Here is a 21,506-nt window from a genome sequence, read left to right as displayed (position 1 = left end):
CTTTTGTTTTCTTGGCCACAGCATGCCACTAAGTCATAGCACCCCTGACGATCTCCCAGTTACTGGTATATTTTTTTTCTGTGTCCCACTTTTGAAGATATGTTCACCACATCTGTTGTGACTCCTCTGTTCTTCTTCTAGTGGAAACCGGAACCAGTCAATGGCCATTGAAAACTACACGAGGGTCACCGAGTTCATTTTCACAGGTTTGAATTACAAACCCCAACTGCAGGGCTTCCTCTTCCTGCTCTTCCTGAGTTTCTACCTCATCAATCTAACCGGAAACTTGGGTATGATTATTCTGATTCGGGTTGATTCCCGCCTTCACACACCCATGTACTTTTTCCTCAGCCACTTGTCCTTCGTGGACATCTGCTTCTCCTCTGTTGTGAGCCCCAAGATGCTCACTGACTTCTTTGTGAAGAGGAAGGTCATCTCTTTCTTGGGGTGTGCTTTGCAGCAGTGGTTTTTTGGGTTCTTTGTGGCAGCAGAGTGTTTCCTCCTGGCATCCATGGCCTATGACCGCTATGTGGCCATCTGCAACCCATTATTGTATTCCGTTCTTATGTCCCAGAGACTCTGTGTCCAGCTGGTGGTTGGTCCCTACGTCATTGGGTTCATGAACACCATAACCCATACAACGAATGCATTTCGTCTTCCTTTTTGTGGCCCGAATGTCATTAATCATTTCTTCTGTGACATGTCCCCCTTGCTTTCTCTTGTATGTGCTGACAGCCGGCTTACTAAGTTGATAGTTTTTGTCGTGGCTGGAGCTGTGGGGATCTTCAGTGGCCTGACTATCGTGGTCTCCTACATTTACATCCTCATTGCCATTATGAAGATCCACTCTGCCGAGGGGAGGCACAAAGCCTTTTCTACCTGTTCTTCTCACCTGACGGCTGTCTCCATCCTGTATGGTACTCTTTTCTTTATTTATGTGCGGCCTAGTGCAAGTTTCTCCCTGGATCTCAATAAAGTGGTGTCGGTGTTTTATACAGCAGTGATCCCCATGTTGAACCCACTTATATACAGCTTGAGGAACAAGGAGGTCAAAGATGCCATCCACAGGACTGTTACTAGGAGAAAGTTTTGTATGGCCTAAATTCTTATGTAGAAAGGAAATTGGGGGAGTAATCTAAAAAGATAGACAAACTGTGTGGATTCCTAAGATTCTAGGCCACTTGCAAGTGTTGGGGGCTGGTTCACACCCCTAATTCATTTCTCCACTTACTCCTTCATTTAGTCAATCAATGTGGATTCATTCAGCCCTATATATGATCTTTTATCTGTAATATACCAATATTATAGTTCACTTCTACAGTCCATTTAATTTTGCTTCTCTCAGACACTTCACAGCCCGATTATTTTAAAAGACGCTTTATTGGGGTGCCTGTGTGGCTTAGTTGATTAAGGGTCTGCCTTCGGCTCGGGTCATGATCTCAGGGTCCTGGGATCGAGCCCCACATCAGGTTCCCTGCTCAGTGGAGAGCCTGCTTCTCCCTCTCCCTCTGCTGCTCCCCCTGCTTGTGCTCTCTATCTCTCACTCTGTCTCTCTCTCTGTCAAATAAATAAATAAAATCTTTCAAAATATAATTTAAAAAAAGCTTTATTATTTAATTTCAGTTATTAATTTTTTTGTCATTCTGCTAACATATTTTCTTTCCCTGCTGAATCTTTGACGTTGGAATTTTAAAATGCAGTGCTCTGGGGGCGCCTGGGTGGCACAGTCAGTTAAATGTCTGATTCTTGGTTTGGGTTCAGGGCCTGATCTCAGGGTGGTGAGATCGAGCCCGTCTTGGGCTCTTCAAGGAGCATGGAGTCTGCTAAAGACTCTCTCTACCTCTCCCTCTGCCTCTCCCCACTGCGTTCTCTCTCTAAAATAAATAAATAAATCTAAAAAAAAAATGCAGCGCTCTGGGTTTTGCACTTATATCTAGATCCCATCAATAGGAATGTGTGTGTGTGTGTGTGTGTGTGTGTGTGTGTGTGTGTATAAAGATTTGGGATTGTATGCTTAACCTCATGAGTGGAATGAAATCCTTAGCTGTATACACTAGTTTTTTTGGGTGACCTTGACACAAAGAACTACGTATATCTCAGGGACTGGAGGTGGATCTGTGTTCAACTCTGACAGGTGGATGGTTCACAGGGATCATTTATAGTAAGAGAGGCTTGTGCTCATCTCTAATGCATCTAACACTGGAAGAGCTTCTGATAGAAGGTGTTAAGCCTGTATTTTCTCAGAATCCAATTTTCTGGAAGATGTTGAGAATATTATTACCTAAACTTCTGCAGGTTGGGGCTTGGTTGTGCGTATGATGGTGCCTTTAAAACCCTGCTAATAAAGTTTATTACCCAGCCAAGAATGTATGAGAAATGCCATAGTTGAAAGTAGGCTCTCAGTCTAGACCAACCTGTTTCTAGTAAGATCAGTAGGTTTGTAGCATCACAAAGGAGTTCGTACATGTGGCTCAATTTGATGGTTATAACTCCAGGGCAAGATGAGTGCTGGGCAGCCTTCGGGTCTGAGCACCATCCCTGCATACGGAGAGTGGACACCCACACCAGGGTCTCCATGTCCTCTCAGAGACCCAGCAAAGTGACCCAGTTCTATCCTATCCTATCTTTCTTTCTTTCTTTTTTTTTTTAATGTATCTTTTTTTTTTTTTAAAGATTTTATTTATTCGACAGAGAGTGAGACAGCCAGCGAGAGAGGAAACACAAGCAGGGGGAGTGGGAGAGGAAGAAGCAGGCTCATAGCATAGGAGCCTGATGTGGGGCTCGATCCCACAACGCCAGGATCATGCCCTGAGCCGAAGGCAGACGCCTAACCGCTGTGCCACCCAGGCGCCCCATCCTATCTTTCTTGATACAGCTTTACCTCTTGATTTTAAATGAAGACACAAAAAGCAGAGAGTTTTATGGAAGAAATGGGTCAGCATTCCTAGGTGACATTATAATATCAAGGGTTAATCATAATATCCTCAGGATTTAAGGAACTCCTACATCTATCTCTTTGCCAGAGATGAATTTAGCAAAGTTGATTAAGGAGCTTTTACTGAGAGTCGTGATTGGTCTATTATTTAGGTAAATAAATAAATGTTCTAACTTTTTAGTACTTTCTAGATACAAAGTATTTTGGGTTTTTTTCTATTGATTTTTGTACAATACATAGTCTCTGAAAATAGAAAATTGATCAGTGAGTTTCCACAAAATCATGGCATGCTTTATAGCTATGGGGCTTTAGAGATAATTTATCCTAACCAGATTACTGGCTCAGGGAAAAATATTTTTTTATTAACCTTTGCTTTGTAAAAGCCCAAAATACAACTTGCTATCAATGTAGTTATGAGAGACTCATTTAAAATTCAGAATGTTGTTTTACAGTGAGTTTCCCGGATGGGATAAGATTTCTCCAAGACCATTCATTGGTAGAGAAGCAACATAATATAATCGGAAAATTTAGAATTGGAAAATGTCATGCATTCATTTATTCAACAAATAATTATTGAACTTCTTCTATGTGGCAGGCACTGAACCAGGTGTTGCATAGAACAGTGAAGAAAACAAACATCATTCTTGCATCTGTACGGTTTACAGGATAGCAGATCTAAGATGTTCTTCTGTTCATTACCCTTTTGATGTATGTCAAGTCTGTGATGAGATACACAGAAGTAATGATAATATCTACCTTATCATAGATTATCATGGAGATTAAACTAAAGAATGGATGTGGAATCACTTCATAAAGTATAAACATGTTTTGCTGCTTCCCAATAAAAACCATTCAATGCAAACAGCAAAAGTCTGGAAACAGAGTGTTATTGGAAGTGTGTCAGATCTCCCAGTACCTGTGAATTGGCAGGATCTTAGGATGCAGTACTGGGGGAGGGGGGACACAGAGGCAGCTGGGACAGTCACTTCAATTCTAATCCTAGATCCATCACTTGAGTTTTGTGATTTCAGGGATGTCTTTTTAATTCTATCTATAAACTAGGGATAATAACGCCTAAATTACTGAGGATTTGTAACCAGTTTCTTGAAGGGGCTGAAGTTCACAGGGTATACGTAGGAGGCAACTTTCTTACGTTTCATCATTGTCCCTTCAAAATGTTTCTGGTCATCTCAGACCTCCCTTCCACTCATTGAAATTGCAGACAGATCAAATAGTTTTTCCTTGAAGTAGGAAGCAAATGATTTCTTTTCTTCCCCAAGTATTGGAAAATCAAGTCCACTGTAATGTCAGATTACACGCCCTTTCCCAGATTACAACATCCTCCCTTCCCTGTCTCAGGTGCTAGTGTCTATGCAGGTCAAAGAGGGGCTAAACGGAGACACTACTGCTGGTCCTCCCTCTTCCGTCTGGGATCAAAGCCAGGATACAAAGAAGAGAAAGACAGCAGAAAGAGTTGGCTGGAACTGTTGGAATGTGTGACAGAGGCAAGATTGCTGGCTCTTTCTCTTGGGGGATTCTTTGGTGGGCTCTCAGAGCCAGAATGCCCTCAGCCATGCCCTGACCCCTGAGTTCAATCTGTTAGCACTTTGGAAGACAATGCCTCCTCTTGCTTGACATTTATGGTCCCTCCAGCAGCTCCCTGGCTTCTGGTCTTGACTCCTGGACTGTGATGATCTCATCCCGCCAGGAGGCTGATTTGAGGGAATTCCTTTTTAAGATGACCCAGAATCTTCCCTCTTTCTTGTGGCCCATGCCTGGCTCCAGAAAACACAGACATGGCTGGGCCCTCCAAACTCTGAAAGAGTAGGCTCTGTCACTTGGTTTGGGTAAAGGCAAAAGAATGGCACAATGACAATTCTCTTTGCAGAAATCCTCCCCCAATCCTCCTGACCTCCTCCCCTCAGGTGCTTTTCCTCTAGGCTTAGGGATAGCAGAAGAAAATGATCCAATCTGTTAATGTTGGAGGATCTGGGATCCCGAGTGGATACTCCCACCCCCTTAGCAAAGCAATGTCCACATACTCTGCTTTGAAAGTCATCAAGTTCAGCCACCTCAGCTTGTCCTTGATTCGGGAACCTTTGCTCGAGTTCTGAGACAACATTATGCATCCTGGTGTAATTTAAATCAGATAATAGAGATTAGGTGCCAAGTTTTGTGCCTTGCTATAAAAAATTGTCAAAGAATACAGGGTATGTTACTCTTGGGACATTGACCAAGGTATTTTTCACTTGTGACAATCCCTAAATATTACTGCATGTAAAAAAAATTTCTCTTTTATTACCAGACACTTCATCATCAGACTTAAAAAAAATCTTACAATTTTTTAGTTTGCTGTGTGATTGCTTATTAACTGAGAAAATATACACAATCAGTTATGTTTTATATTTGCACAGTAATGAGTTAAAGAATAAAGACCTTAATTTTTGCTTTGTTTAAATAATGATACAGTTAGAAATAACAGTTGAAGTTAATTTACCCACAACCTTCACATTAGAACTTAAGTAATATTTGTATCCTGCCCTTTATAATACTCTCAGTCTTGTAGGGGAAAAAAATGAGAGACACAAAAACTCCTTTCTCACTTCTATCTTGGATTAGGAGATGAGAATAGGAATATCAGATCCTTGTTGAATTATCTGGGTGATTTTAACTGTAAAACTGCTCTTGTATGTAAACCAAGGATAATTATCCTAGAGTGTTATAGAGACCTATATCCCTATGTGTGATTTTCCTCTTTTTTTTTTTTTTTTTTTTTGGTCATGGATGGCTTCTTGTGATACTTCCACATACTCCCACTAGGGTTTAAAAGGATGCAGTCATCCAAGTGATGTAGTCACTGCTTAATCAGTATAGGGATTGTGTCACTAGTATGGGGAAGCAAGTGAGCTGTGGGGAGTATACTGGTTTATAGACAGGACTCTACTGTGGCTGATGCCTTCATTTACAAGGATATCTTCTTTACGATATCTCAACCTGCTTTGTGTCTTGACCGTCTTGTGTGCCTGGGATGGAGGGAGAGGAAGATACCATAAGCACTGATGGGTTTTCCCAAGGTAGCATGCCCTAGACATCTTGAATTGTGTGAGTAATGAATAGATAGTGAAAAACAGTCGTAATAAAACAGACTGAGGAAAAGTGCATCTTACATGCTTCACGTCCCTCTTTGTGGCCCATAGAAATCTGACGTTAAATAAACCTGTTTATATTTGATTAAGTCAGTGTTTCCCAAACTTTTTTGGCAATGGAGACCTTTGTAAAGAATTCTTGGTACCATGCGGTAGAACTACTGTCCCGAGGTGCAGTTTGAAAAACACTGTCTTGTAGGGAAAGAAAGGACATGTTAGAGATCCAGATATGTCCTTTCACTTGAGATAGGATGAATTGAGCTTTGAGGAGAGACAGAGCTTTGCCAATATTCTTTAGCTATGTCTTTCAAGTTTTTCTTCACTTCTTAGGGAAGAGGAATGAGAAGTGCATGAAGAAGGAATATTTTTGGGGGTCAATCTTTACTTTGAAAAATGACTCAGAGCAAGGTGAGCAAATGTAAGCATAATGCCAGGGAAACATGTAGGGGTAATGGTGCATTTTCTGAGCTTAAAATGGGTTCAAAAAATGAAAAATTTGACTACTATCATGAAACTTCCATAGGTCAAATAATTAAAAGTCCATGTTAAAAAAAGGGGGGGAATATTTGTAGGAAATACATACTTGGTACTTTCTTTCCTTATTAAGTATTTTTGCAAAGAGCTTGTAGGTGTATGAGAAAAAGATTCTGTACAGAATATCAGGAGAAGGGGAAATCTTAATAGAGGTTGGAAAGTGTCTCAGCATGATGGGTATAACATGGACATTAGAAAAAAATGTTTTTTTGTTAATTAGTGAATTAAATGTTTTGTTAAGTATTGAATTAAAAGTTTCATTTTTATAAATGGTGAAAGAAATTTCAAAATATTTATCAAGTGACTCGAAAATATTCCTGTATTAGACTTCTAATGCCAGATCCAGGATTGCTGGCTCTTTATTTTGGGGGATTCTTTTGTGGGTTCTTCAGAGTAAGCCAGTAATCCCAGTTCAACCACAATTCAGAGGGTTACCATAAGTTCACACTTAGTAATAATTTATCTCCAATGAATCATGTCTTTCAAATGTGCCCCACAGTTATATATCTATATCTATTTATATTTTATTATATATACTATATATTAGTATATAATATATAATATATTATGTTATATTTATATATTTATAAATATATATATATTTATAATTTACACAGAGATAACATAACCCAGTAGAGACATGTAAGTGTTTAACAGAAAGAAGAGTTCCACAAAATATACTTAGTTTTACTACCTGCAGTACATTTTGATCACTCAGTTTCAGGGACTGGCCAACTGTGGTCTTGGCCAACTGTGGGGCCAAATCCAGCCTGGCACCTGTTTGCATGTGGCTTGCAAGCTAAGAATGGTCTTTATGTTTTTAAATGGTTGGTTAAATCAGTAGAAGAATAATATTTCATGACCATGGAAATTATTTGGAATTCAAATTTCAGGATCCATAAATAAAGTTATGTTGGAATACAGCCATGTTGTTACATCGGTTTTCAATGGCAGCCCTATGACATTTTAGGGGCAGGATGACTCTTTGTTGTGAGTACTGTTCTTTGCATTGCGGGACGGTTAGTCACATGCTAGCCTCTATCATTAGAGGCCTGTCGCATCCCCACCCTGGTTATTGCATCAAAAATGAATCCACCAGATGAGCTCTGTGGGATTAAAACGTGTAAGTCAGAACGACTGGTCTGTGGCTTGCTTGGGGCTGCTTTGGGGCTACAAAAGCTGAGTTGAGTAGTTGTCACAGAGACAGTCTGCCAGCAAAGCCTAAAATATTTACATATTATACACCTTTTCATGGAAAAAGTTCGGTGATTCCTGCTTTACTCCTATTCTCTTCTCTTGTATTCCATTCCATTCCATTCCATTCCATTCCATTCCATTCCATTCCATTCCATTCCATTCATTTTTATTCTATTTCTTTAAACAATGCTGGTCATGGCCGACTAAACTAATTTCATTTCCCAATAATAAGACCCAACCGGTGGTTTGAGAAACGTTATCCCTAAGCAGCTCTGGAAAGGCGGTATATGGAATATCGGATAAGAGCATATGCCTCACAGCCAAGCTTACACTCATATTTTGACTGGGTTGCTTCACAGTTGTGTGGACCTGGCCAAGTTACTGAATCTCTCTGAGCTCCTATAACCACATGCACAAAGTGGGGGTGGTAATAATAATAGATACACAGTTAACGTTTGTAAGACTAGGATGGGTCCATGTACATCCTGAGCCCTGGTCATTTGCTACTGTCATTGGCGTTTGTATTAGTTAAAGTCTTCCAGAGAAACAGAACCAATAGGGTGAGTGTGGATAGATAGAATGAAGTTTATTCAAAGGAATTGACTCATGGGATTATGGAGGCTGACAATTCCAAAATCTGCAGGGTGTGTTGGCAAGCTGAAGACCCAGGAAGGAGCTGATGCTGTGGTTCAAGTCTGAAAGGTGTCTGCTGCCAAATTCCCTCTCGCTCAGAAAAGGTCAGTCTTTTATTCTCTTCAAGCCTTGGACGGATTGGGTGAGGCCCACCCACATTAAGGAGGGCAATCTCCTCAAAGTTCACTGATTTAAATGTTGACCTCATCCAGAGACACCCTCACAGAAACATCCAGATGAACGTGTGACCACCTATCTGGGCACTGTGCCCCGCCAAGTTGACACGTGAAACTGACGATCACAGTGGTTACCATCGCATCATGGTAAAATAAAGAAAAGTGATCATTGTTCAGAACACTCAAGAAGTTGGGAAAAGACTGGGGTATCTCACTAGAGTTTGTTTAGACAATTCATTATTTTAAATATAATAATAAGAAAAGTAAAATACGAAATTATAGGGAAGATGTTTTGAATTTGCGTAAAAATCACAAATAATTTCTTTCCAAATTTTTGAATAGGAAACTCAAGTTTGCTTCCATGAGCACTACAGTTTTACTCCAGGCTTTTTGTTGAAATTACTACGAATAATTCCTGATGAATAATTTTTAGTCATAATTTGAAAAAAATTTTACAGCAGTCATATATTTAAAGGAGCTGAAATTAAGTTTCGAGAAATGGTATTAAAGCTGTTTTTTCTTTTCTCCTTTTGACAAATGCAATGTTGAGATTTCTTGGTGTCATGAAAATGGAATTCAGATCCACTTTAATGCTGACAGATTATGTATTTCAAACTCCGATGCATCTGTAACGTGAACATTCACGTGCTGTTAGATGGGTATGCGGCAGTCTAGACGTCAGTCAAATGACAATCAGATGAAAGCCACAGATGCATCTGGTAGATACGAAGACAGACTGGGGAATCCACATGGAGCAACCTTTGCCAGAAACTCCAGCAGGCCCACCTATTCACCAACTCTTACTTGACTCCATCTCCATAGACATTCACTGAATGTACATGTCATGCAACATCATGGTCCCTTCTCTTTGGTGGGGCTGTGGAAGTTGCTCAGGTGTCTGACTTAGACCCCAATAGTGTGTTGCAGCAAAACAGAGAGAGGAAGAATGAATGTAGGGGTTAGTCCCTGTGGGGCCCATAGGGCATGCCAACAGACCCTCTCTGTGTGAACTGCTTTCTGAAAAATGCCCACAGAGGCGGCCCACGGTTGGAGTCTCCCAGGCCAGGGGGGACCAGCTATCCCATCTTCGTCCCCATGTTTCTTGGCACAGCTACACTTTGCATGCTGATTGAAAAGCTCTTTTTGTTCACCAGGGTTGCCCTAGCGGGACGCCTGCTACAGTGTAGGTACTTAGTAATATTGTTAAATGATGACTATAAGCTGCCCAATGCTTAATTTTATCACATTCACCCTTATCTCAGCAGAAAATCTTTGCTTTGTCTTTGCATGTCTAAAAAGCTGACTGACGTTCATAGCACACTATTCACCACAGTCCAAAGCTGGAAACAACCCAAATAGCCACTAAAGGATGATTGGATTTTGAAATGTGGTCTATATCCATACAGTGGAATATTATCCAGCTCTGAAAAGGAATAAGATTTTTTACATGTTACAACATGGATGAAACTTAAAGACGTTATGTTAAGTGAAATAAAAATAAAATGATACATACATATGTGACATAGAGACAAAAGACCAAAAAAGAAAGAAAAGAAAGAAATCATCTAACTTAGTAGCAGTTATATTTGTGGGGTAAGACTGGCCAAACATGACTTCTCAAAAAATTTTCTCTCTACATTTCTATAATTAGTTAAATTTTTTTAAAAAATGTATTTAAAAACTCCCGGAAATCTCTTCAGAACGCCCACTTAATTCTCTACTTTCTTTTTCAAGGGTAGTGACTCTCCTCCTATTTATTTTTAATTGAGGTTAGGATTTGAGAAGAAGCCTGTTTTACCTATGTGTTCTTCATTTTCGATCAGTAGCACTGTTTTAAGCCTTGTCTTGCCAATGTATAGACTTCAAGTATTTAATTTACTATTTGCTGGTATCAACCACTCTTGCCTGGTATCTTGATTTGCCTGATTTTATACGTGAGGCCCCTGTGCCATGGATTTTCTACCCGATGAGAGAGGTTGTTAGTCGGTTCTGGGCCTCTGGACCCTCTGGTGGGAAAGACTGTGTTGGGGGCAGGGGGAAGGAGCAGAAAGGCGGAATGGGGTGGGGGCTGGGGAAATGACATGCTTACAGTTTTACATAAATTTGTTTTGGAAAATTGAGACCCAACTAATACTCTGGCAAATATGTAAATAACCATGGGGGAAGCCTGAAACCATAAGGATCATTGGCAACATTGATAAAGGGCTGTCCATCTTGTCCACTTAAGATCAAGAAAATATTGGGTTCAGAAGATCATTGGAGGAGTGGAGTTTTGGATTCTGTCACTAACCTTTGTTGTGATCTTCAGAAGCTAACTTGCTTCTAAGAGCGCTTCATTTTCCTCATTTATAAAACAGAATTAGAAGCATTTATGAACAATGAAATAAGGGTTATTTATGGAAGTTAAATAGTACAGGGATTTGTTGGTGTTTATCATTACTGTTAATCAGAACAACCAGAAAGATATAGTCTCCATCCTCAGGAAATTTCCAACCAAATAAAGCATGGCCAATGTATAAATGACTAAAATTTATAACAACATAATAGTCATAAAAGCAAGTACATGGCTTAATGGAGGCTCAAAGGAAAGAAGAAAGGAAGACATAGAGGAAGAAAAGAAAGAGTGAAGCTTTGTGTTGGATTAAGGTGGTGAATGATTTCATGGAGGAAGTGGTCCTTGAGATTGGCAGTGAAGATAGGGGTTGAACGTCTAGCCATGGTGAGGATACCGAGTGGTGAGAATGGCACAAGGAAGGGCTCAGTGATGTGACAGAGAAGGGATCTGATTTAGCTGAGATGATAGGAACTGTGAAGGAAAGAGGTGGGGGGAAATGGATAGAAGATCAGATGGAGTCAGATCCCCTAATCAGTGTGGGGTGTTGGGGCATTATTTTTTCTAGGTGGGAGGCCAGCATTTATAACAGGTGGGGCTACCCAGTGGAGAGGCGGCTTTGTGGAGGGTGGTCAGGAATGAGAGACTGGAGGTTAGGGACCCGGTAGGAGCTAGGGCAATGGCCAAGGTGGGAAGAGTGATGGCCACACAGTGAGAACACTTAATATTGGTAGAGCTCCTACTACATCCTGGGCACATTATGTGCCTTATTTAATTTTCCACTGCAGGCACTGCTGTTTAACCTGCTGTCACATTGGAAGGAACTGAAACACGACTTTTAAATTTAACTTCAAGATCAAGTTCAAGATCAAGAGACGGTGCTCCAAACTAGAGGTGACTGTGTACAACACACCTGTTCTTTGACACAACCAAGATGTGAATTACAGACTTTCCTATGACAGCCTCTGATTTTTTATAATTAATCTCCTGGGTTAGTCAGACATTGCTGAATTTGGAGTAAATTTTTGTTTTGTTTTGTATGGCGGGGGGTAAAATTGCAAGGAGACAGGATTGCAATCAAGGGAATGATCATGCTAGAAAGTGGCCCCTCTGCTCTGATCAATTTACAAAGGCATCACCCATCCCCAGGATCAGCCCTTTTTTGCTGCCTCTCCTGTGCCAGGCCCTGGGAGCCGACATTCAGAGTTGAACAGAAATTATCACGCATGAAGTTTTCGTATTTCAAATTGCCTTGATTAATTAGTTCCTCTGAAACTTGTTTAGAAGTAAAATAAATTTTTTCGAGTTCGGTAATTGCGGCTCTCTGAGCGACCAATCAACCCTAATGATGCCCAAGGCATCTTGTTAGACACGGGATCAGTAACAATGTTGGGCCTTGAAGCCTCGGTCTCACACAGGCAAGAAGAGTGTAAGTTAGCATTCTGCTGTAATGGTTTCTCTGAAAAGTTAACTCCTGATGGCTCAGGCTTCAAACTCACATATAGTTTTTTTGAGTCACAGAAATGTTAGAAGCGAAAACTGCCTTCCACATACGCTAGGGTGAGCCCTTTCTTTGTTAAGTGAGGAAACTGATCTGCTCAAGGTCATGGCGTTAGAGGCACAGCTCTGTCAATAACCTGGTCCTCCTGATATTTAGAGCAATTACTCCTTGTATGGTGACACCTGCTCCTGAAAAAGGAAGGAAAGAAAGAAGGAGGAGGAAGGAAGGAAGGAAAGGAAGAAGAGAAAGCTCCAATAGCTCTCACAGTGGGAAGGAGTATTAGGCATTTTATGATTAACTCATGACTATTTCCAAAGGAACTTCCCCCAAAAAAGATAATTATGTTCTTATGGAATTTTAGAAAGTTGTGATACAACAGTAAAGGAGAATTTTTTTTTTTAAAAGAGAGTCAGTGCTTTCTGGTACTTTCTGATGAAGCCAATAAAGAGAAGGAAATAATTTTGAGCACTCAGGGGAGTAATGACACTACGTTAAACCTTTATCTCCTCTCGGTTCTCTTTTTACCCATTTTTTAAAAATTAGATTTTTTTCTGTGAGAAATATTTGATTGATATAATCTCTCAAATAGATATAGCTGTGCAAATATATTTTGTGTTTTCTTATATATGTAAACTTTGCACATATGCACAGTGCAGCAAATATATGACAAAACAAACGTTATACTAGCCTAGTGGGGAGGCGAGGTCCTGGACTGAGAAATTTAAATAGATATTACAGCGCTAAGGTTTAAGATAAAAGTGAGAAAGTTGCAACAAAAAGGCATGTTGAATTATGCAAAAAAGCAGTAAGGGACCTTGGTCTTATAACATATGCATTCATCAACTCAAAATAGTTTAGAGATGTAAATGTAAGACCTGAAACTGTAAAAACTCCTAGAAGAAAAAGTAGGGGAAAAGCTCCTTGACATTGGTCTTAGGAATAATTTTTTGGATTTGATATCAAAAGCGTAGACAACAAAACCAAAAACAAACAAGGGAGACTACATCAAAGTAAAAAGCTCCTGCACGGCAAAGCAAATAATGAACACACTGAAAAGGCAACCTATTTATTGGGAAAAAAATACTTGCAAACCATAGATCTGATAAGAGGTTAACATCCAAAATATATAAGGAACCCCAAAAACTCAGTGGCAAATCAAACCAAACCAAACAACAAAAAACCTGATTAGAAAATGGGCAAAGAACATTCATAGATATTTTTCCAAAGAAGACATATAAATGGCCAATAAGTGTTTAAAAAGATACTCAGTACCACTAATCATCAAGGAAATGCAAATCAAAAGGAGAGTGAGACATCACCTCATACCTGTTGTGATGACTATTATCCTAAAAAGACAAAAGAGGGGCACCTGGGTGGCTCAGTTGGTTAAGTGCCTGACTCTTGATCTCAGCTCAGGTTTTATCTCAGGGTCATGAATTCAAGCCCTGCATTGGGCTCCCTTAAAAAAAAAAAAAAAAGCCAAAGATAACAAGTGTTGTCAAGGACTTCGAGAAAAGAGGACCCTGGTGTGCTTTTGGCGGGAATGTAAATGGTTACAAGCATTATGGAAAGCAGTATGGAATTTCCTCTTCTGGGTCATAGAAAATTAAATCAGGACCTTGAAGAGATATTTACACTCTCATGTTCTTTCTTTTCTATTCTTTTTTCTTTTCTTTTCTTTTCTTTTCTTTTCTTTTCTTTTCTTTTCTTTTCTTTTCTTTCTTTTCTTTTTTTTCTTTTCTTTTTTCTTTTCTTTTCTTTTTCTTTTCTTTTCTTTTCTTTCTTTTCTTTTCTTTTCTTTTCTTTTCTCTTCTTTTCTTTTTTCTTTTCTTTTCTTTCTTTTCCTTTCCTTTCTTTTCTCTTCTTTTCTTTTTTCTTTTCTTTTCTTTCTTTTCCTTTCCTTTATCTCTTTTCTTTCCTTTCTTTTCTTTTTCTTTTATTTCTTTCTTTTTTCTTTCTTTCTTTCTTTCTTTCTTTCTTTCTTTCTTTCTTTCTTTCTATTTTTTAAGAAATAAAAGTTTATTGAAAACACTGCAAGGGAGCAGCAGGCAGGAGAGACTCTGTGAGGAGGTGGTGGTGAGGGGCCACAGTTACAGGGTGGGGTGAGGAGGTATGAGAATGAATGGAATTTTCCCTTTTTTAGTAACTGTTCCCGGTTGTAAGTAGTCCACTGGTTAATTCGGTCCTGTGGCTATTTTGAGGTGGGTCACTTTTGCCCTTGTGCCTGCTCAAGTTTCCATTGGTCAAGCCTATTGCCTAAAAGCAGCCTGTGCATTCCCTGCTGACAGATCAACAATGACAAATCTTTGGCATTTGGGGGGAGTCTCATCTTCAGTAGCTTCTTCCTGCTGAATGAAGGGTACAGACATGCCCCTACCTATGGGTCACATTGGTCAGTTGGGGAATTTATATATAGAAGTTACAAAAGGTAGAGGCAGCTGAATCCAAGGGAGACAACATGTCTGAATCTCCCTGAACAGAAAGGATTATCTGTTGGCTGGAAGTTAGGTAGTGAAGGAGTTTTGGCTCCAGGAGGAGAGACATCAGAAAAGACAACAAAATAGGGGCACGTGGGTGTCCAGGTCCGTTAAGCATCCAACTCTTGATTTCGGCTCAGGTCATGATCTCAGGGTCATGGGACTGAGCGCCTCATTGGGCTCTGCGCTGGGTGTGGAGACTGCTTGGGACTCTCTCTCTCTCTCTGCCCTTTCCCCAGCTTGCACACCCTAGTGCATGTTCTCTCTCTCAAATAAATAAATAAATCCATACTTAAAAAAGGCAACAAAATAAGATTATTATTATTATAAGAAAGAGAAGCCCACACTGAAACATTGTTTACAATAGCTGAGATTTGAAAATAATCTAAGTGTCCATCAATGAATGAATGGATAAAGAAATTGTGATTATATACGTTCACTTTTTAAAATGAAAGAGATACTGTGTTTGCGACGGCATGGATGAATCTGGAGGGTATTTTGCGAAGTGGAATAAGCCACAGAAAGACACATAGTGCATGATTTTACTTATATGTGGGATCTGGCTTATATATGAAATCTAAAAAACGCTTCTCTCATAGAGAGTAGAATGATAGTTACTTGGGGCAGGGAGTTTGGAGGAAGTGGAGAGATGTTGGTCAAAGGGCACGATGTTTCAGTTACGTAGGACAAATAAGCTCCAGAAATCTAATGTACAGGATGGTGACTATAGTAAGTAATACTGTATTTTATACCGGAAATGTGTGAAGAGATCAGTCCTCAGGTGTTCTCATCAAATGCACAAAAATGATAGCTATGTTAGGGGATGGATATGTTACTTAGCTTGATTGTAGTTATTTCCCTATGCATATGGATACTAATCTCATGCTATACAACTTAAATATATACAATTTTTATTAAAAATCAAATTCAAAGACGTGGAATTTGATTTTCTCATTTTTATAAATCATGAAAAATGCAAGTAATTGGCCATCTACATTTGGCAATGGTTATACTATTTTTTATTTGGTTTTATGCTTTTATATTGAAAAATAATATATATTCATGGTAAATATTCTAAGGTATGCAAATGAGTCCTCAATAAGAAGTGATCGCAGCCCAGACCTCCAGCTTCCCTCTTTAACATGGATTAGTATTGATAGTTCTGTGTGCCCTTCCAGAAGACTTTTACCCATTTATAATACTATACGTGAATGTATCTTTGCATACACAGGCAAAAGGAAAGATACTGCATATACTGTGCATTGCTTTTTTTATTCTAAAAAAAACTCAGAGATTATTATGTTTCAGTATATTAATTAATTAATTAATTAATTAACTAATCCCACAAGTTTTTATCAAGTACTACTGGGCTAGGTGCTATGTCGAGGGCTATGGCAGGGCAGGGATATAGTATATTAATGAGTAAAAACAGATTTAGACCCAGCTTTCTTGGGGTTTACGGTTTAGGGAAGAGACAGGGAGGCGTATAGCCACGGATTCATGCCAATTTTATAACATAATAAGTGCCATCAAATAAGGATGCTTGGTTGCAGATACTTTGAAAGGTATAGATTCTATCCAAGTATTTAAAGCAGCAGGGCCTGGCTCATGGAAGGTGCTTCTTGCAGAACAGGTGTATGGATATACTATATATGTGGTATCGCTTTTTTCTAGCACCAGGTGTCAAAATTCTCCCCACGAAGCTGATGTTGGAATGTATTTTTTGGCTGTCCACATATGGGTAAATAATAATGTAAAGGCAAAAGTTTTAAATATTCATTAAAAATGTCATTAATTACACTTAATATATTTGTAAGTCCTGGAAAAAATAATTTTAAATTCTTTCTTCTTTCCCTGATATAGGTAATATATTAATGGAAGCCTGTTATTCAAAAGAATCTAACACTGAAGTAGACAGAGGAAAAATGAAAGTCCCCTCAACCTCCCACCTCGTATTTACCCCCCTTAAAATTCAAGTTTCTTCTCATGAGGTAGCAAGCCCCTCCTCCTAACTTTTAAAATAGACTTTTTTTTTTTTTTTTAGAATAGTTGTAGGTTTACAGCAAAATTGAATGGAAGCTCCAGGAGACACGTTTTTCCAGTGACATTTGCCTGCAAAAGATACTGTCTTAAATATCTGCCTGCGGGCGCCTGGCTCTGGTGGTGAAGCATCTGACTCTTGATTTTGGCCCAGGTCTTGATCTCAGGGTCCTGAGACGGAGCCCTGCAGTAGCTCCACCCTGGGTGTGGAGCCTGCTTAAGATACGTAACTCATAGGGCGCCTGGGTGGCACAGTGGTTAAGCGTCTGCCTTCGGCTCAGGGCGTGATCCTGGCATTATGGGATCGAGCCCCACATCAGGCTCCTCCGCTATGAGCCTGCTTCTTCCTCTCCCACTCCCCCTGCTTGTGTTCCCTCTCTCACTGGCTGTCTCTATCTCTGTCGAATAAATAAAATAAAATCTTAAAAAAAAAAGATACGTAACTCATGAATCGTTGAACGCCATATCAAAAACTAATGCTGTAGGATATGTTGGCTAATTGAACGTAATAACAGAAAAACTGCCCCCGCAAAAAAGATTCCCTCTCTTGCCCTCTGCCTGTGGCCCCCGTACATGCATGTATTCTCTCTCTCTCTAAAAAAAAAGAGAATCTGCTTGCAATTACATTTTCCACAATCAAATTGTCTTTCTTGGAGGTAGGGGCTGCATTTTTATTTGTCTTTGATTTTTTTAAAAGATTTTATTTATTTATTTGAGAGAGAGAGAGAGCACAGGCACAAGCAAGGGGTGTGGCAGGCAGAGGGAGAGGGAGAAACAGGCTCCCCGATGAGCAAGGAGACCGATCTGGGGCTTGATGTGGGGCTTGATCAGGGCTTGATCCTAGGACCCCTGATCATGACCTGAGCCGAAGGCAGAGGCTTAATCAACTGAGCCACCCAGGCGCCCCTATTTGTTTTGATTTTTAACCATTGCAAGGCCTATTTAGTTGCCAGGTTTTAAAAACCTATTTGTTGAATTTTTTTTCTTTTTTACTGAAGTATAGCTGACACACAATATATTTTTCAACTTTTAAATGAGTGCCTAAGACTATTTCAGTTGGGATAGGCTAGATTATATTACATTTCAAGTCCTTGGGACACATCATCTTTGCACTGATCGCTTCAAGCATCCAGTTTCCCTCCCTCTTTTGGTGTCATCATCACCAATACGTAGCCGCCACAGTTTGGCAGAAGGAGAAGAGACAGAAGGGATGATGTGTATGGGGTTTCATGGCTGGAAATAGAAATAGGGTACTTCACTTTCTTTTTTTTTTTTTTTTTTTTTTTGTATTCCATTATTCAGAATATAGTCACGGGATCCTGATAAGTACAAACTGGGCTGAGGAATGTGGTCTTCCTGTGTACCTGGAAAGAGGAGATGGGCTCAGGGCCCTCTAGCTTGTCTATATTAGTAGAGGGTATGCTTTTTGAGAACTTGGACATCTTTCTTCCTTTTAAGTTGAATTAAGTGGAAGGACAAGCCATTCCCTACCCATGTTTGCTTGCATTGATGCTGTTATTCACACTTAAAATTCCCAATCATCCTGCTCAGATTTGAAATACTTTTGTGTGAACATCAGTAATGCTTCATTAGGGTGTCCTCTCTTTTTCTCAACAAGGTCTATGTGAAATATCAGTACACATTTACTTCCTCCTCTTGGCAAAGTATCATTTTGCCTAGGATTCTTCTTTTTTTGAACATGTACGAAATGACAGAATGAGAAATCATTTTAGTGTTTGACTGACAAAGATTTTCAACAGGCAAGCTTGGCAGGTCAGAGTTTTAAGGCACTTTAAAGGGAATTTTATCCAGTTTACTCTTTTTGCCCAAATTCCTTTGATAATCCATTTCAAGAAGTGTCAACGTCACTCTGGAAGGCTTTCATGTTGAGGGATGCAAATCTGAAACCTGTAGCCCAATGGCTGTGAACCATGGACTGTCCTGAGAATCTAATAGACCCTCTTGGAACAAATGAGCACACAAACAAGATTTCTCCTGAACATTTTCAGGGAGAATCTTGGACCCCTTGAAAGTCATCTGTGTTCTTCCTAATGAACAATGGACCTAAAATTAGAACTCCTGCTCTAGCAGAGGCAGAGAAAGCCATTCAGGTGAAAAAAAAAAAAAAAAAAAAAGAGGATAGAAGGCTAAGTACTAGAGCTCCTAAAACATACAGAGTGCATTGGGACTAGGTCCGATTATACTGATTCTGCCATTAACTCTCTTCATGGTCCTGGGCAAACCATAGAAGTTCTCATAATCATACTAAACAATTGCTTTCCTCTGTAGTTGTGACAACCTGAACTAAAAACACCACAAGGACAAGGAATCTTTTTACTTTGTTCAAGGTTGTATCTCTAGTGATTAGCACATAATTGGATAAATGGTCCATAGGCATTGTTCAATAAATATTTGGCCTATGGCTAAATGGGACCTAAGTTATTTCTATTTGATTCTGTTTCTGATTTTATCTAAAATCAATTTCATGAAAATAAAAAAAAATGAAAGTTGGCCAAAAATAATTTTATTCAATTATTCACCTATGAACACTGAGAAAGTTCTCCTTCTACCATTCCACTGGAATTGAGGAACCAGCTCCAGGAAAAGGGCATAATCAGGGTACACATATTTAGAAGTGTGCCTTTGGACACACACGTGGTTCATAGAACACTGGGCTCAAGGGACAAGAGAGACACAGAGTCCCTAAAAGGATTGAAGGGACTTGTCACCCTCCCTCTGCAGTTTCCTGCCCTGAGAAAGGAAGCTATTTTATAAGTATGTTGTGCAGAAGAGTTAACCATTCACAAATTTAAGTAGGCTCCATGCCCAGCGTGGAGCCCAACATGGGGCTTGAACTCATGACCCTAAGATCAACACCTGAGCAGAGATCAAGAGTCAGACACTTAACCAAATGAGCCACCCAGGCACCCCCAGAAGGTCCTTATTATCTGATGAAAACAGATACCAGGCAAATGTTCATGAAATACACCAACATGGGAAATAAAACCAACATTTTCTATTATATTGTAATGAAGTGTTTGATAGAATCAATCTTGAAAAACAGAACAAAAGCTATGAAACGTTATACAGAATTTTAACTATGTATAAATTCATACATAAAACTAATAAAATTAAATACTGAAAGGGACATAATATTTTCAACATTCCATTATGGTTATTTATGGCTCATTTATGAAGGGTGTTAGTTTCACAAGACCCATTGGAGAACTTCATTGATTTCCTCAAAGGTTTCTCTTAATTTGTGTATCTCAATTCTCTCCGAAGCTCTGTTAGGTCATCCTGATTGGTTTTCCTTTATTTAATTGCTAGGTGGCTATATGTCAGACCCTCAGAGCTCAGTAGATGTATCTGCGGTGGGAACATGTATCCAGCATGACAATTTCCTCCTGTCATCAGCTTTCATTGTGTTTGCATTGTATCTTCAGAGGATAACATGACCAAATAAACCAAGCTCAGACCTTCAAATACATTGACTCTTTGGCTGGGCGGGTTAGCTGTTATGAAGCAGAGAGGTATGTTTGAGTGTTCAGAATTTCCTAAGGGGTTATTTCTTTGAATATTTGTTTTTTGTATTAGGCCTTCTATTTCTTAACATAACCACCTCATTTTTTGGATTTGAATCATAAATACAGACCACAGAACCTCTGTGTATATTCCATTTCTCAATTCCTCCAGGCTCAGTGCCTCTTGTATTTGGGAATATCGTAATAGAGTTTTCTTTTCTTGTGGGAGGCTGATGCTCTCGTCAATGCATCTCCCCACCTTCCCGTTATTACACTCTCCTCAGAGTGCTGTAGGGAGGAATTTTACAAAAATATTAGTCAGCAATTTCACATCACCAGAAAAACTGCAATTCCTGAAATTTTAGTGCCTCGCCTTCTCAAGAAAGATGTAAAACGCACTGCAATGTTCAAAATAGAGAAATGCGACATCAAGAACAATATTAATATTGGTTCTAAGTTTATATATCGATTCCCGATGTTACACACTGTAGTTTGTCAGAGCGCATTGGGCTGGTGATCACCTAGTACAAAGTGCAGGGAGTGATTAATTTTGCTGGTGCAGGGGGCATGGGGAATGCTAAATGTATTAGGTTAGCTTTTGATTTGAAGCGTGTGGCTTGAGTGGAAGCATGCCAGGTATAGTAGCATGCAAGAACCTTCTAAACACCAGGGGCAGTATGCCCAAATCCAAGGAGAGGTGGTAACAGTGGCGGCTTTTCCAGGCAACAGCCCAAGTTCTGAGGGCCTGCGTCATCGAGGGCACGGTGGTGGTGAGGAGCAGAAGTGGCTGAAAAGGAAGGCTGTAACTTACGAGCCTTTGTGTCTTGCAGAGGACCTTGACACATTCTCTTGTCAAGTTGCCATATTAGTCTGAGGTTGTGAGATGGACAGGTGATTTACAATCTAAGTCATAAACAACAATGGTAACTTTTTTTTTCTGATTTAGTTTCTACTTATGAAAGTGCTAATGACCCACTCTAATCTGTCCAGTCATATTTTTTGGGGGGTCTC

General features: G+C 39.6%; 1 protein-coding gene across 1 annotated transcript; it reads left to right on the top strand.

Annotated features, from left to right (window-relative positions):
* The first annotated feature begins 160 nt into the window (after window positions 1-160).
* On the top strand, window positions 161-1,102 carry LOC100469010 (olfactory receptor 1009). Its single transcript, XM_002922682.2, has one exon. The coding sequence runs from the start codon at window positions 161-163 to the stop codon at window positions 1,100-1,102; it is 942 nt and encodes a 313-aa protein (XP_002922728.2).
* Window positions 1,103-21,506: the final 20,404 nt, after the last annotated feature.

The sequence above is a fragment of the Ailuropoda melanoleuca genome, chromosome 16 (genome assembly GCF_002007445.2).
Source record: "Ailuropoda melanoleuca isolate Jingjing chromosome 16, ASM200744v2, whole genome shotgun sequence".
NCBI classification, from domain to species: Eukaryota; Metazoa; Chordata; class Mammalia; order Carnivora; family Ursidae; genus Ailuropoda; species Ailuropoda melanoleuca.
Note: the sequence above shows the minus strand (reverse complement) of the source record. Positions and strands in the feature narration are given on the sequence as shown.

What these genes read in the sequence shown, in the direction of transcription:
- LOC100469010 (XM_002922682.2), top strand. Translation starts at nt 161, where the DNA reads ATGGCCATTGAAAACTACACGAGGGTCACCGAGTTCATTTTCACAGGT.